The 16840-nt window shown below is 35.6% G+C and overlaps 1 protein-coding gene across 17 annotated transcripts in view; it reads left to right on the top strand.

Annotated features, from left to right (window-relative positions):
- Positions 1-16840, top strand: part of SYNJ1 (synaptojanin 1) — a 119149-nt gene that overhangs the window by 66028 nt on the left and 36281 nt on the right. For 12 of the 17 annotated variants that reach the window (XM_078146565.1, XM_078146566.1, XM_020996024.2 and 9 more), the window contains 7 exons: positions 2127-2150; positions 6137-6328; positions 10093-10177; positions 13127-13267; positions 13562-13754; positions 14013-14171; positions 15223-15379. In XM_078146565.1, coding sequence (XP_078002691.1) covers positions 2127-2150; positions 6137-6328; positions 10093-10177; positions 13127-13267; positions 13562-13754; positions 14013-14171; positions 15223-15379 — 951 coding nt within the window. The remainder of the gene's footprint in view (positions 1-2126; positions 2151-6136; positions 6329-10092; positions 10178-13126; positions 13268-13561; positions 13755-14012; positions 14172-15222; positions 15380-16840) is intronic. The other 5 variants (XM_078146555.1, XM_078146561.1, XM_078146563.1 and 2 more) reach the window with 1 other exon arrangement.

Raw genomic sequence — 16840 nt, forward strand, 5'->3', positions numbered from 1 at the left:
GGTTGAGTCAGTTAGTTTTAAAGGAGTAACTGTTTGAAGTGAACATAAATTGTATGCTTCATAAAACAGTCAACTGATTCTTTCTGAAATTTATGTAACCCTATCTTATGTGTTGGTCTCATCTTTTAACTTAAAATGTTCCGATAATTTATATTAATTAGCAATGGAAAAATCATGGCAGTAGATTTCAATACAAAACCATCCAAAATTTGTCTGTGACTATTCCTGCCATCTCTAATGAATGAGTTCTCATGTCAGTGAATGTATTAGTAACACCAAAAGCTCAAAATTTGGCCCTATAATTTGATTAAAAAGGAATCTCTTCAAGGCCACTTTCCACTTTAACGGGTGTGGGGAGCGGGGGAGAGACTGGGGAGGCTGGACCTGTGATTTGATTGGTATAGGAAACTCCTGTTGAGGAAACCCCCTCCACCAAAACAAATTATCAACTGTATAGAAATTTATCATCTTAAATGATTGCCTGGAACAGAGATGTTAGTGTTGTTGTTCAGTCATTTCAGTTGTGTCCAACTCTTCTTGACCTCATTTTAGGTTTTCTTGACAAAGATACTGGAGTGGTTCGCCATTTTCTTCTCCAATTCATTTTAAAGATGAAGAAACTGAGGCAAATGGGGTTAAGTGACTTGCCCAGGGTCACATAGCTAGTAGGTGTCTGAGGCTGGATTTGAAATCAGGAATCTGAGTCTTCATGACTTCAGGTCTGGCATTCTATCTACTTTACCACCTAACTGTCCCACAGAAGTGTCAAGCTCACCAGCAAAACTCAAAGAGTGGAGTAGGCTTGAGCCAGATTAAAATGTAATTGGGGAACACTTAACAAAATAAATGAAAATATAGTACAACATAGGTAATGTTAATTTGAGGTTTTCTAAGTCAATATCCAACCACAGGGATCCTTTTCTATTTGAATTTTACATGGATGACCAGGAGCACTAAGAGGTTAAATAACTTTCCCAGAGTCACACAGACACCATGTGTCAGAGATGGGACTTGAACCCATCTCTTCTTGACTTCTGAAACTATATTGACTTCACTATACTACCTCTCTTACCTGTTTAGAGCTCTGGAAATTACCATGTCTTCTGTTATAGTACTCCAAAAAAGTATTCTTTCTATTTTTCTTGTTTATGCAAGTGGGAATTAATCCTCTACCAAGTAATACTCATCTATAAAATGAAAATTTTTTAGGTTACATGATCATTAAAGTCTGTTTGAGCTTTAACATTTTGTGCAAGTAAATTACTTGCATAGTAAGGTGAATTTTTTTTGTTAATACTATAAAGTGGCTCAAAGGTAATTTATACCTAACTCTCAATTATTTGTTGTGAAATCCCATGCAGTTTGGATAATTTAAATTGATTTGCCATCTAGAAATCTCATTTTACCCATTTGTGTTAACTTCTTCCTCTACCATACTTAGAGAACTGCTTACAAGAGGAAAGTTATTTTCATCACTTTCTTTCTGCCCCTGACCACCCTCATATGGTGCTAAATCCATGAAAAAGTGACCAGCCAAAAGGGAGAAACAAATGGATCCAAATCCACAGACTGAATCATTAGCCGCTGAATATTCAAGAGTTGGCTGTAAATAATATCTTGAAACTCTGGAAAGAATTCAGTCATTTCATCTAGGTGAGCAGTTGTTGATTCCATGAGAACAAATGACTCAGGACTCAAAAGGTTTAAATCATGGCAGAATCCTTCAGAGACACTAAATCACACTTAAAATGACAAAGCAAGTCATTCCAGAGTAACACTTACTACTTTCTTATTTTCTGCTTTGGCCACCAGAGTTCATGTGCACATAAATATTAGTAGCCTGTGGGGCAGTTCAGGGAATAATATGGCCTGCTGGTTGTAAATCTCTGAAATAGTCACATTAAAATTGGTAGAGGACTGAAGGTTACTATACTGTGAAGCTGTTTCTTTGATTATTTTTAACTTCTTGCTAATAAAAAATATTTTTTTCAAAATGACTGTTTTTTTTTAAAAAGTGAAGCCATCTCAGAAATATTTTAGAGCATGTTTTCTCACTTCACTATGGATTTTATGACAATAACTGTTTTTACTAATGTCTTCTTGTTTTCTTCTTGATGCATCCAAAGTTTCTGAGCAGACATTGCAGTCAGGTATAGTACAGCACATTAAACAATATACAAAATAATGTTTTTCTTTCTAATGTTCTCTGAAATAGGTTATTTGAATAACACATAAAAACTTTACTTTAAAAATATTCTCTTATTTTGGCTTATACATTTGATAGTATAAATAAATGTTGGCTTTTATCGAAGAAAAATTTCTGGTTTTGGGAAGATGAAATAAATACCCTTTCCTGTGATCAAATATGAAGCTTTCCAGGTCCTTGTTCCAACAAATGCTTTAGTTGACAAAACCAGCCTTTACATTTAGTTTTTCTTTGAATCCAACCAAATCAGTGTTTTTAGTATTTTTCCTTTATATTAGACAAATTTTAGAAACCTAGTTGCTATAGTATTAGTCACAATAGAGAATGGATTTAAGGGGTAGTCAGAGGCAAAATAACTCATCTCAGAAGGTTCTTTTACTGAAGAATAAAAAGGTTGTTTTTTTTTTCTGTGATTGAAGACCTATGCTAGCCAATTGTATGATTTGGGATCTTTTGACATAAAAAGCACTTGGGTTGTTAATTAAGTTAGAGAGCCTAATTATTGTCCTGGTGACTGGTCACAGGTGCCTTTTACCATGAATTATCTGAGCTGGTTGATAAACTTGTTCTTTGCTGTGATTAATAGCTGTGACAATGACCAGAAACCTTAAGATATAAATTTAAATGAAAATTTAATCTTATTTTTCTCTCCTTTAAAGTGTTGTTGATATTATATTATAAGATTTTCCTCTCTAAGGCTGTTTTTCTTTACTTCCTGTCCCCTCCTTTCTATTTTTGTCTCAAGAGCCCCTGAGCAATCCTACCCTCCTACCGTTAGAGCTAAGGACTCTGCCTCATAATCCACTGAAAAAATTGGAGTCATTAGTTCAGAACTCCCTCATCTTCCATCCTCTTTCTCCCATCCATATCATCTCCTACTGTCTTCTCTTTTACACTGATCTCTGATGAAGAGGTAGCCCATCTCCCCAAGGTCAACTCTCTTACATGAATGAATTAATGCATGATTAAAAAAAAAAAACAAAATTGTTAGTCACTTCATATATGCAAAACATTTCAGATAGAAAAATAAGACAGTCTCTGCTCTCAAGAAGCTCACATTGTAATAGAGCCAACAAATGCAGAGTTTTTCTCTACAAGTCAAATGGAAAGGCCCAGTGGTTCTTAGGGTATACTACTGAAGTAGATGGTAATGAATCTTCTTTAGTGTCATTTCCATTAATAAAACTATATCTGCATTCTACTAGGAGAAAACTAGGAACTGCAACTCTTAAATTGTGCTTTAAAGGAAGCTAAGGATTCTGTGAGGCAGAGATGAGGTAGGAGAGCATTCCTGATCTAGAGGCAAAGGAGACAGCCTCTGAAAAAGCACAGTGTGGGAAATGGAATGTATGGAAGGTAGCATGTAGGCCATTTTGTCTGGAACAGAGTGTTCATGAGTGGGGACTGTGGGATTAGTCAGACAAGATATGTTAAAGACAATTTGTAAGGAGCTTTAAATGCTAAACAGGAATTTTATTCTAATTGCAATAAGGAGCCAATGAAAGCAGGTAAGACCTGCCCTTCAAGAATGTCAGTTTTGTAGCTGTGTAGAATAGAAGTGTCAAACTCCCATCCTGAACCTGGTTAAAATGAAGTAGGGAAATGTTTTCACAAAATAAATAAAAATACAATAAAACATAAATAATGTTAATTTGTTGTTTTCTGAGTCAGGAAAAGGATGGATTGGAGAAGGGAAGGACTTAAGTCAAGAAGAAAATCATGAGGATGCCATTGTAATAGTCCAGGCAAGAGGTGATAGAGGCCTAAACCAGGATGATGGTTGTGTACGTTATTCATCGGGGAATCAATGTGAGAGGTGTTGTAGAGGCAGAATTGACCAGACTTGACAACAGATTTAATAAAGGACTTATGATAGGAGTTATAGGCGGAGTGGGCAGAGGCAGAAAAGCTCAGCTTCCAGGGAGGTGGTGTTCCTTAGGTTTGAAACAATTCCCACTACCAGGTGGGACACCTTTCTGATCCAGCATTACTACACAGCAAATGTGAAGATAGAAGGAAAGAGCTTCTGTTTTAATTAGTAATTGTAGAATCGTTGAAATAGCCTGGGCTAAGCTTGGCCCAGGACAGGAAATGAGGGGAAATGAAGGGTCTGATGTAATTCTAAAACTGAGAGGGAATGGAAGACAGCCCTTGGGGGCTCTATAAAGGAAGAACAGCTTATTACAGGGAAGTGAAGGAAAATTCCGTGTCCTAGCTAGAAAAAATCCCTGTGCTTCTGGTTAATTTCTAGATTTGGTAATAAAGTTCCTGAAAACATGTTGAGTACATTTTTGTCAATAGAGATATCGGTATATTTTTCTTAGTGCCTAATTCTTGTGTGTTGCATGTATATTTGGATAAATGTATGTGATGACTAAGAAAGGTGTTCAGTGATTTAAAAATCTTAACTATTATATGAAGTAGGTTGTCATAGTGATAAGGTGTACATGCAGCAGCAGTGTGGTACCTGGTGATTTATACTTATTTATAAGTCAGATAGGCTTAATTAAATCTGTGGAAGGAACATCTGTAGAGAGTATTGTATATGTGTACACTATATGTATGTACCCTCTGTGCTCACAAACATTTGCTCATAGTACTTGAATCTAGCAATTATATTTTGATTGCTGTTTAACCAGTAAATGTTATTTGAGTTGTACTTTCTCCCTTTAAAACTTACGAAATAGCATCTTGGTGTGTGACTAAGTGAAGAATAATGAATGGCACGTGAGTAAAATGTATATATGGGTCTGAGTTATTCTCCCTCTAAGTATTCATGGACACCTTTGGATACCAAGTCTTTATCTTAAATCCTGAGGTACAGTTGGAGTCCTGGAGTCAAAAGACTTGGTTCTGTATACCAGCTTCACTATTAATAGCTGTATGATTTTAGACTAGACACCTCACCTCTCAAGCCTGTCTCCTTCTCTGTAAAATGGGGATAATACTTGCATTACTGTTTTGCAGGATAGTTGTATGAATCAAGTGAGATAAAATATATGGAAATACTATAAAGCTACAAATAAATGGCAGTTATTTGCAGCATCTATTTTTAATTAGTGTTCAAGCTTAACAAAAATGAAGTACAAATGACTCAAACAGAGATAAGACTTACTTTTCTCACAACAATCCTGGGAGATATGTTAATGCAAGTTTTATCTCCATTTTACAGATGAGAGGTTTAGAGAGGGATAAGTGACTTGCCTATAGTCAGACAGAGCTCAAATTTGAACCCAGGTTTTCTGACTCCGAGTATTTCCGCTATACCACAGAATAGAAGCAGAAGAAGAAAAAAAGACCTATCATAACCACAGATAAAAAATAGTATTTAGTTTTTTTAAATGTATAAATATTTAGTGTTATCATTTTACATATCCATTTTTTTTTTTCAGTTTCTGACATCATTTATTTTACAGTAGTTCTCTAGATGTTTTATCGTGACTAGTAACTTGCCAGGCTACCAGCCCCGAAAATATTAAATGTAAATAATTCTTAAAGAAAATTCTATTTTCAGCACAGAAAATTTAACCATTCTCTGATAATACTGTAATAAAAAAAATTAGAAAGAAATAGATTAAATTCTGTATTAATTTACATGCAGCTCTCAGACATTTCAGGTTAAATTATAATGTGCCAGTTCATTTGAACAGAGCTATCGATTAGGCATATGACATTGCCACAGTTTTAGTGTAATAGCTTTTACTTTTGCTTGTTGTGATGTCCCTTTTGTTATTGTTAATTGGTAAAGTGCATTGTGCTGGAATTTGCTTTCACAGCTGATAGTTTGGTATGTCTTTGCATGTACTTTATGCTTATATGTATGTTTTGATGAGAACTTCATCCTTGCATGTTTCCTGAATTACCTTGGTTGATTTTATTAAATGTATTTATGTAGCCAAAATGAAGTTTTGTTTTTGTTGTTTTTTACAGCCTCTTCAAAGGTACTAAAGAGTATGTGTGAAAACTTCTATAAATATTCAAAGCCAAAAAAAATCCGAGTGTGTACTGGAACCTGGAATGTGAATGGTGGGAAACAATTTCGAAGCATTGCATTTAAGAACCAGACACTTACTGACTGGCTACTAGATGCCCCAAAGTTAGCTGGTATCCAAGAATTTCAAGGTGTGATACTTATATCAATTTAATAAAAACCCGATCCTGGTTTACTAATGTAGGGAACAAAATTTATACTTAAAGAGAAGCAATTATCTTCAAAAGAAATTTGAGTATTTGTAATTAAATTATAATTTAATTTTATAATTAAAGTGCATTGTCTGTATGTGTATATTTTGAGGATTTTATTTTTTTCCTTCATTGAAAAATGTATTGTTGAGTTTTTTGTTTTATATTCCATTGCCACTTTGGGATTGGTTATAGATTAGAAACTCAGGACTGATGTTCCTGTGGTGGTTCTCTGGACATGAGTATTATAGGCTGCTAGAAAGAATATTTTGAAGTTGCCCCATGTATAAGAAGCTGAGTGTTTGCTTTTTACTTCTTTTTTAATCTAGTATAACCCCAATTTCTTGCATTTTGATGGTTTCTGAGTTTTTTTTTCCAAACCATGGTAATTCACATGTGTATACACACACACACACACACACACACACACTTATGTGTATATATATATATATATACACACACATTAATATATGTATATATGTGTGTGTGTGTGTGTGTGTGTGTATGTGTGTGTGTGTTTATACACTTTACAACTCTAGGTTTACAGATTCACTTTCTACTTCTCACCCTTTTCACTGTGTCTTTTGGAATTCCTCCTTTATAATTAACAAACATTTTTCATTTTAGATCTCTTCCCATAATTTTCTTTCCATCATTTGGCATTTACTGGGTGAGACATAGTTCCATAAAGATGATAGCACCTTCCTGACCATCCTTTTCAGTAGCAATTCCACCTTCTTTTATATCATCTGAATTCACTGGTCTTTGTCGGGGAGCTGTAATACTCCTTGCTCCCTATTCCACTTCCAGACTTCCTCTACTACCATCACTCAGCAGCCTCTCCTTCTTCAGAGATGCATTTTACCCAAATTTGCCATTCACCCAGATTCTGGTGGTCGTTATCTACCCACTCTAGGACATTGTCCACCACCTTTCTTGGTGAATTTAGTGTCTCGTTCATAGTCTCCCTCTTTACTACAATTCTTGCCCTCCTGCTTAAAGACTTAAACAAACCTATTGATCTTCCCTCAAATACTCTAACTTTCCAGTTTCTTAATCTACTCAGTTCCCTTGATCTGCTCTTCCACTTCACCTCAGCTACACTCAGAGATGCTCAAATTCATCACTTAGAAATGTACCACTTCCATATGCAGGTCCAAAATTCTTCTGTCTGATCATAATCTGTTATTCCACTCTCCCCATCTACTTACTTAATACAACCCATTCTTCATCCTCACTGCCAGTAAGGGACTACCAGTCCCTCCACCCTTCAGCATTTTCCCTGAAAGGTTTTGCTCTGGCTAAGCTCTCTTTGCTTCCCAATCTTAACTTTTTATTATACCAGTTCAAAATTAAAGTATCCTTTACTCTCAAATCCTTGCTCCTTTGTCCTATTGCCAGTTGAACCCAACCCTAGATTACTTCCACTATCTTCCTTCTTTACTCCTATTCATATGCTGCTGAATGGAACTAGAGGAGTCACAGAATTGTGCTGAATCCACCAGAAATTTGATATCTAATCTCAATTTGGTCATTATACAGCAAACCAGTCCTTCAACTTCTCTATAATTATTTCTTTATCCCACTCACCACAGTGGCTGTCCTAAACTTCCTTTTATCTCCTCAAGCCTCGCTCAGCACTTCTGTCATTTGAGCTGAAAGCCTTTTTTATTTTTTAAAAAGATGAAGCCATTAAACACAAACTTCTTCTACTCCTCTTCTCATATCCCTTGAATACATCCTGTCTTCTTTTTTCCTCCCCTCTCCTCCTTGACTCCTTTTCTCCTTGCCTAGGCTAACCCCTTGAACATATCCCCTCTGATTTTCTTCAGCAGATTGGTCTCACTATCATTTCTCTCACTCTAATCAGTCTCTCCCTACATACTGGTTGTTTGCTGCCTATGAACATGCCTATGCCTTCCCCATCCTCAAAAAGTTCTTAACTAGAACCTAGTTAAGATGATCATATAATCTCTCCTGCTTCCCAGCTAAACATAAAAAAGCCACCTATCCCTAAAGCTCTATCCGTTCATTCCTCTCTTTCTCTTTTCTTAACCTTCAGTCTGTCTTCTTGACCACATTCAACTCAAACTGCTCTTTTAGAAATTACCAGTGGTGTTGTAATTGCCAAGTTTGTTGGCCTTTTCTCAGTCATCGACTTTCTTGACTTTTCAGCCTTAGACATCATTGACTACCCTCTCCTCCTAGATCCCCTCCCCTTGGTTTTTGTGACACTCTGATCTCTTGCTTCTCCTTCCCATTCTCCTTTGCTGGATCTTCATCCCCATCACACCATGAACTAGAAGTATACCCCAAGTCTTGGTCCTGGGCCCTTTTTTCTTTCTATACTTAATGATCTCACCAACTCTCTTGGGTTTAAATTTATCTTTATACGTGTGACTCCTTGGTCCAAGTAATTGTCAGTGTTTTGCATACCTTAAATTTATATATAAATGTTAAGCAGTAGTAGTGGTGGTAGCAGTAGTAGATGACATTTCAAACTGAATGTACCATATACTACTCAAATTCAGCATATCCAAAACAGAACTCTTTATCTTTTCCCTGAAACCTGCCCCTTTTCTAAATTTGGCTATTTGCTATCAGGGGTACCACCATCCTTTCATCTTTGTTTCAGGAAGAGACTTAGGGTCGTTAAAATCACTGCACCATTTCACAAGGGTAGTCCAGCTGTTCTTCCTATTCAGCTGTAGGCCCAGTACGTTGTCCATCTACATTCTCTTCCATGCATAATATAATCTGCACAATAGGCAGACACTTTTCATTCTTCTGGTTTTTTCATGTGTGACTAGTTAGGCCAAATTTTTTTCTTGATGCAGTCAAGAGTAACTAGAGGACCTTACCATCTATAGGGAACAACGGTTTGATTTTAACTGTGCCCTGGAAATCTTCCTTGAGAGTAGCAAATCTCTTAGAGTAAACATACATTTCCTTGCTTTATACCTGGTATAATATTAATAATTGAGAGGGTTATTGAACAGAGTTATGTTACATCATTAAAGGAATTTTGTACGATTTTGATATGGGAGACATTTTGAATAGAGAGCCCTTAAGGCTTTATTTTATTCTACTGAACCAAATTATTTTTATAATCAACAAACAAGTACAATAGAGTATTATTTGTCTTTAATTAAATAGTTGACTGTAAAGAATTAATTTGCTCTCATGACATCTGATTGTATCCTTCTCATACCTTTATCAAAAAGCCCCTTCATTTGTGTGTACATTATTCTCATGAAAATTTTGTAGCAATGGAAAAGTAGTCCAGTGGGTTGGTAGTTATTGTGACTTGCTTCAGGAAAGTTCTGATTGCAAAAAGTTTGTTATTTCTACTTGAATAAAATAAGCTTAAAATGTTGGGCTTTTTTTTTTTTTGGCTAGGCAGTGGGGTTAAGTGACTTGCCCAGGGTCACACAGCTAGTAAGTGTTATGTGTCTGAGGCTGGATTTGAACTCAGGTCCCCTGAATCCAGGGCTGGTGCTCTATCCACTGTTCCACCTAGCTGCCCCAAATGTAGGGCTTTTGAACAGAGATTTAATGTGATTTCATTAGATTTGAAATTGTATGTCTTTTTAGTGGATGGATTTTGATCAATTTAAGTTTTAATGGAATCTTAGTTATATTTGGAAAATTTTCTTGTTGTGAATACGTACATATTAAAATCCTTTTCAAATATTTAATTGTAGATCGAAGAAATAAGCCTACTGACATATTTGCAATTGGTTTTGAAGAAATGGTAGAATTAAGTGCTGGAAACATTGTGAGTGCAAGGTAAGCCAAAAAAGTAACACAGAGGGAAAATGTGTAGTTCTACAAAGAGAACTTAGTTTAAATCAGATTTGTGAAACTAATTTGGCTGTGAGATACTTTGGAGTTCAAAGCAGGTAAATCCATAAATAGGGTTTTTCATTTTTGTTCTTCTTGGCCCAGACAGTAGCAATGAATTTGGTTTTGACCAGCTATATAGGAAAAATCCAAGTGCATTAAAAATGCTTAGTGTCCAGACTATGATATGTGGTATAATATATAGAGCTTGGTACTACAGAACATACATAACCAGGCAGGAATCAGAGGGGATATCTAAACCTTAGTGTAAGGAACTCCTTCTGAGTTCCTGATATATCTGATGAGATACAGGCCCAAGCCAAGACCTTTGTCCCTCACCCCAAAAAGAATTTGGGTCCTATTTGTCTACGGACTCTCCTTGAACTCTCCTGCTTGGTTATGGAAGTCTCTAGCATTTACCTGAGACTATAATCCTATCAACTGGCCTTTCCTTATTGCCTACACCCAATCTCCCTACTGTCTGTTCCCTCCAACCTGTCCAGACCCCGTTCTCGACTTCCCAGTTACTCAGATCAAGATCCTCCCTATACTTCTCCTCTGGTCACCCCAGCTTACTGGCCACTCCCATCAAGATACCCCTTCTCCCAGACCTCTCCTCCAGTCATCCCTAACTACTTGGCCACTTGTAGATCCCTCCTACAGTCTTTCAGTATATAAGGTCCATCTGGCCTCTATTAAGGTGCTCAGATTCTTTATCTTTGGTTGAAAGAAGGCTTGGGTCAAATTAATTCAGGCAGGACCTGCGTGTTGTGATTTTGGGGTCCCAGAACCTCAAAACCTCAACACTTCCACTAACAGAGATTGGTAATTCTTTTTTAACTGTAAATATAGAAACTCCAAATGCAGATCACTATGAGAAGGAAGGAATTATAGAATCGTACATTTAATTCTACAAGAGGTCTTAAAGGTATCTTAGACCAATCCCTTCATGTTATAGGTAAGGAAATACAGCCAGAGGGGAAAGTTCCCAAGGTCACACAGGTAAGTGATAAGAGTTAGGATTTGAACTCAGGACCTCTGACTTTGGGATCCATCATTCCTTTTACTTCCTCTCAGGTAGTAGTGGCAAAGGAGCAATGAGAACTGAAATGAAATGAGAGGATTGTTGTTACTCTGATGCTTGCAGTGGTAGTATATGAGATTCCTGACTCTTGATTTAACAAGTTGTACTCACTCATTACTGCTTCATTTTCCACTCATGGCCCAAGGCTTCTCTTTTATTTTACTGTTTTTAGTATCTTGCTAACTTGAAAATTATTTTGGGCCTTCAAACATTGGAAACTTATTTTTAATGCCATATACTTAGTGTGATATAATGGAAAAAAAATATTTGCACTCTGAGTCTCTTGGTTTAAATCATGTGTGTTCCATATTATGTGTTTTCGTGTGTGACTTTGGGTAAGTCACATAACATCTTTTGGCTTTAATTTCCTCTTCTGCAAAGTAGAGGGTTGGATTACGTGATCTGTCTGTTAACTTCGAGCTCTAAATTCTATCATTTCATAGTGTACCGTGCACTCAGTCCCGCTCTAGCATTGTAGTACATATAAGAATATTAAAATTAGTGATGACATATATTTGCAAAGTCTTCAAAGCATACAGAGTCCCTTTTGTTAGAAGAGACTCTAGAACTTTAATATATTGATATTCCTGGTATATAGACTACTAACCATTGTTTAAGTCAAACAGTGAAAGTGAAATTCATCTGTTAAGTCCAGCAATAAATCTAATTGAAAGGCACCAGAACAGATCCACCTTAAGTAAGCCCTATTTGGTTGGGATTTATGTAATAGATTTCAATATGTTTATTGTGGTTAAAAGGAACAAACTGCGCTTTCTGAATATGAACCCATTCATTTTGTTGCAGACTAATCTCTTTAGAAGCAAATTTATTATCAAATGTCTTCTAATAATAAAGAAACTCAATACATTGAATTGGTTAGTTTTGCTGAATTGCTTTTTTTGTTACTTTGTTGCACTTTATTACTTATGGGTACACAACTGACTGGGTTGGAGTAAGGGGGTGGGAAGGATATATTGGGAAACAGATGTGATGTAAAAATAAAAGGTATCATTTTAAAAGATATATATGTGTGTGTGTAAGTGTGTGTACATACACACACACACACATATATATATACACACACACACACACATTTTTAGAAAATAATAATAGTGCCATTGGTTGGGATTTCAAAATGTATCACTTTTAGGTCTCTAATCAAACACGTTTTGTAGAAAGGATCCAAGAATGTGTGACTTATGCTTAATAAGTTCCTCCCCAAAGGAAAATAGAAATGTATAATAGTCTCTCTGAAGTGTTGCTAATCATAGTAAAACTTCTGTATTTTTTCAAGGTTCTGGCATTCATTGATGGGAACAATAGGTCAGGATCTCAAGCTGTGGCTGGATTTTGCTGAATCCCAGAATAAAACCAGTCCTAGTAGTCATTGAGCTTATTGTTATGGCGTATTAATAAATTTGAAAGCTTTATTTGTCTGCAACAATGAAGGTAGTGTTTTTTGTGAGAGGGAGAAAAATACTAACTTTGTATTCTCTTCTGATGTACTTACTATGTGCAAGACATCGTGCATGGTTCTAAGATTACAAAGGTATGGTACAGACCCTGCTCTAAAGGAGCAGATAATCTAATAGGTTGGAAAGAAGCAGACATGTAGTGAGAAATTCAAGGAGGGGTAGAACATTTTAGCTTGAAGTGAGAAGGAAAGATCACAAAATGTTTTAGGGGGAAAAAACAACAAAAAAATTTAGAATTGTTAATGTGGCTTTCATCATTATCTATGGTGTTATAATACAGAATAAGTTATGAATTATCAGTACAACCTTTTTAAACCTTTACTTTTCTTATGATAGTACAACTAATCAGAAATTGTGGGCTGTTGAACTGCAGAAGACTATCTCCAGAGATAAAAAATATGTGTTGCTGGCTTCTGAGCAATTAGTAGGCGTCTGTCTCTTCGTTTTTATCAGACCACAGCATGCTCCTTTTATCAGGTCAGTAAATAGCAAACATTTCCAATAGTACTTTGTGCTATAGAATGAGTTAACATGGTGGAGCTAGAAGATGTGGGCTGCTTCAAAGATGCTTCTGTAATGATGGTACTAGATTTTAAAGCAAATGATTGGTTTTTTTAATAATGCTATTTGTAATGGACTCCAGGCTTTTTATAGCATCGCAAAATTCACTTGTTGTATTTTTATGGTATCTAATACAAATATATGTATTTGCTCATTTCTAAGGAGCTATTGCACTTGAATAGCCTTGTTTTAGAATTCTTTGTTTTAAAGGGATGTTGGAGTTGATACTGTGAAGACTGGAATGGGAGGTGCTACTGGAAATAAAGGAGCAGTTGCAATACGGATGTTATTCCACACAACAAGCCTTTGCTTTGTCTGCAGTCACTTTGCTGCAGGGCAATCACAAGTCAAAGAAAGGAATGATGATTTTATAGAAATAGCCCGAAAACTGAGCTTTCCTATGGTAAGCTTATGTTGCTGATTGCTAGAGAATATAGCTTCTCACAGATATATGTGTTAGGATTTGCAAAAATATCTATACTAATGTTGTCGGGAGACACCCAAGATCATGCTGTAATATCAGAATTATTAACATAAATTTCTACTATTGTGTCATATAAAGCAAGGACGAAGACATGGACCAAAGGGAATAGTGTCTAAGGGAAAGTAAAGTTTGCAATTTTTTTTTGAGTTGTTTTAATAGCCATCTCATTTTTTCTAGGGGAGGATGTTATTTTCACATGACTATATATTTTGGTGTGGTGATTTTAATTATCGTATAGATCTACCAAATGAAGAAGTTAAAGAACTAATAAGGCATCAGAACTGGGATTCGCTTATAGCAGGAGATCAACTTATCAATCAGAAAAATTCTGGACAGGTACACCTTCAAGGAAATGGTTACTTTTGAAATCATTAGTAGTTTTCATGTCTTGAAAAAGGGACTTTTTTTCCTTTTGATCGTGAACATAGTTAAAATATCAGAGACTTGACTGGTAGGATGTTTAAACTGTTAACAGAGTGTTAGAAGACAATAAAATAATTTTTAGAAGACTTATAAGAACTTCCATTTTATATTTATAGAATTGCCTTTTCGTCCTTTTGAGAAGAAAATGTAAAATCTTATTTCTATGTATTCATGGATATTGGGGGGATGAATTTTGGCTAGAAGTTAGAAATTTTACACTGTCCTTTTTTAGGCTTAAAGATCTAATGTTCTTATACCTTTTTGTTGTAAAAACCTAACCTTTTTTCTCCTACTTTGCATGTCTTTAAGCTCTAGCCATGCATACTAGAGCCTTGTAGAAGAATTTTCTTTAAAGTTTTTAACCACAACAGTCCCTACACTTGAAAATTACCTCATTTCTATATTTCTCATGTTATATAGGCTATTGCAAATACCATCTTTCTCAGGAGTCTTGATTAAAATGAAACCAGGTGAAGATTCATATTTAGGTTCAACATTAGGAGAAACTTCAGTGTGTCTACTTGTTCAAATTATGGTAGAAGGAATGTGCTATGACTTAGACAACTGGGTTCTATTCCTTGTTTTCCCACTGCCTACCTATGCGGACCCTAGACAAATCACCCTCACCATTTAGAGCTTCAGGTTCCTCACCTACAAAATGAAGGGTTTTGATTCTATTTCTAAGAAGCCTTTGTACTGTAATAACCTAATCCACATCAAAGGGAGTTCTGGTGGAATTCTTTAAGTCTGATTTTGTTAGCCTGCTGTACTTAAAGAAAAACAAGCAATATGAGAATCATTTCATCTTAGGCAATTTTATTTATTTTTTACTCTGTAGAGTGAGAAAAGTGATTGATAGGTACATATTTTTCTACCCTTTAAAAAAGAATTATAGCAGTAGCAAATATTTAACTTGGGTTGTATTTTAATATAACTTATAAAATACATATTTTGTTTGCTTTAGATCTTTAGAGGATTTTTAGAAGGAAAAATAACTTTTGCTCCTACATACAAGTATGATTTGTTTTCTGATGACTACGATACCAGTGAAAAATGTCGTACCCCGGCCTGGACAGATCGCATTCTTTGGAGAAGAAGAAAATGGCCTTTTGATAGATCAGGTTGGGGAATTACCTGTTCAATTAAATGGTATTGAATAAGATCAAATTAGTAAGTAAGAGAATAATATAAAGTCAATTTAGAAATACAAATGTATTTTAGAGATTTAATTTGCCCATTTTTTTTGAAGATTAGCAAAATAAGAAACTAAGCACCCCCATGTTGAATTTGCTAGGCTCTTTACAATATTGGGGTATTGTTTCCATCCATCTTTTTTTTTTTTTAAGGCAATTGGGGTTAAGTGACTTGCCCAGGGTCACACAGCTAGTAAGTGTCAAGTGTTTGGTCTGAGGCTGGATTTGAACTCAGGTCCTCCTGACTTCAGGGCCGGTGCTCTATCCACTGTGCCACCTAGCTGCCCCTCCATCCATATTTTTGTGATATTCATTCCCATGAAGGGTCAAGAGGGAAATTAAATGTTTTCAATAAGGCTATCTGTTGAACACCAATATATTTATATTGTCCTTATTAACTTAAATATCTCTAAAGTGGTACACATATACATTTTGAAATGGTGTTTTTCTCTTCTTTGTGAAAGGCTTTTCAAATATTCTGGGATAGATAATACCATCTTTGGATCTTTTTCATTAAGTAATAGAAGTCCAACTCTAGTTCTTCATAATGGTATGAAGGTGGCCCTGGGTTCTCTAAAGCTGTGTCAGCTGAGCATCAGCTCTGACAGTTGCTGCTAAGCTGAAAGGGCTTTGAGAGTGGTCCTGGTGAGAGAGTGTCTGCTAAGTGTTAGCCTAAATATGGAAAGGCTCATTTTCAGGAGCTTGGCCACTAAGTGATAGATTTTTTTTGGTCCCATGCAACATCAAAAAACTTGTAAATTTATCTCTCAGTCTTTCATGGCCCTCTTCTGCTTTTGTAATGATGCTAAGAATCACAGGTTTTAGAATAGCTAGAAATATTAGTTTAACTGTTTGTAGTCTTTTATATTTCTGGTGGAAATGAACCCTATTAATAGGTATATTTTACCTATAAGTGAATGACAAATGGAAGTGATGGCTAAAAATGGTAGATGACTCACAGATTTTCCTTGGAGGGGCAAATGGTGTGATTTCATCATGTATCCAAAGAAAAAAATAATTTCATATGATAGTCATCTTGCCATTTAAAATTTGTGATAAGTATAGCAGACTGACTACTCAAAGATAATTGCAGTTTATATGCCAAAATTTATTGCTGAGGATGAAGAGAAAGAAAAATTCTATGAAGAACTTAATAAGATCCTCCAAACTAAGTCAACATATTCATTGCAAAGAAGGGCATCAAAATTGCACTGGAAAACATGGTTCAAGATTAAAAAATAAGAAGTCAAAGGCTTGTAGTTTACACTTAGAAGCCTCAAACCGCTATATCATAAATACCTTGAGAACAAAATTAGAGGCCTTGCATGTGGAAAACACTTAACCTACATCACAAAAAATCAAATTGACTTAACAGGCAGGAAATATTTG

Source organism: Phascolarctos cinereus, unplaced genomic scaffold (genome assembly GCF_003287225.1).
Source record: "Phascolarctos cinereus isolate Bilbo 61053 unplaced genomic scaffold, phaCin_HiC Scaffold_726;HRSCAF=1367, whole genome shotgun sequence".
Lineage (NCBI taxonomy): Eukaryota > Metazoa > Chordata > Mammalia > Diprotodontia > Phascolarctidae > Phascolarctos > Phascolarctos cinereus.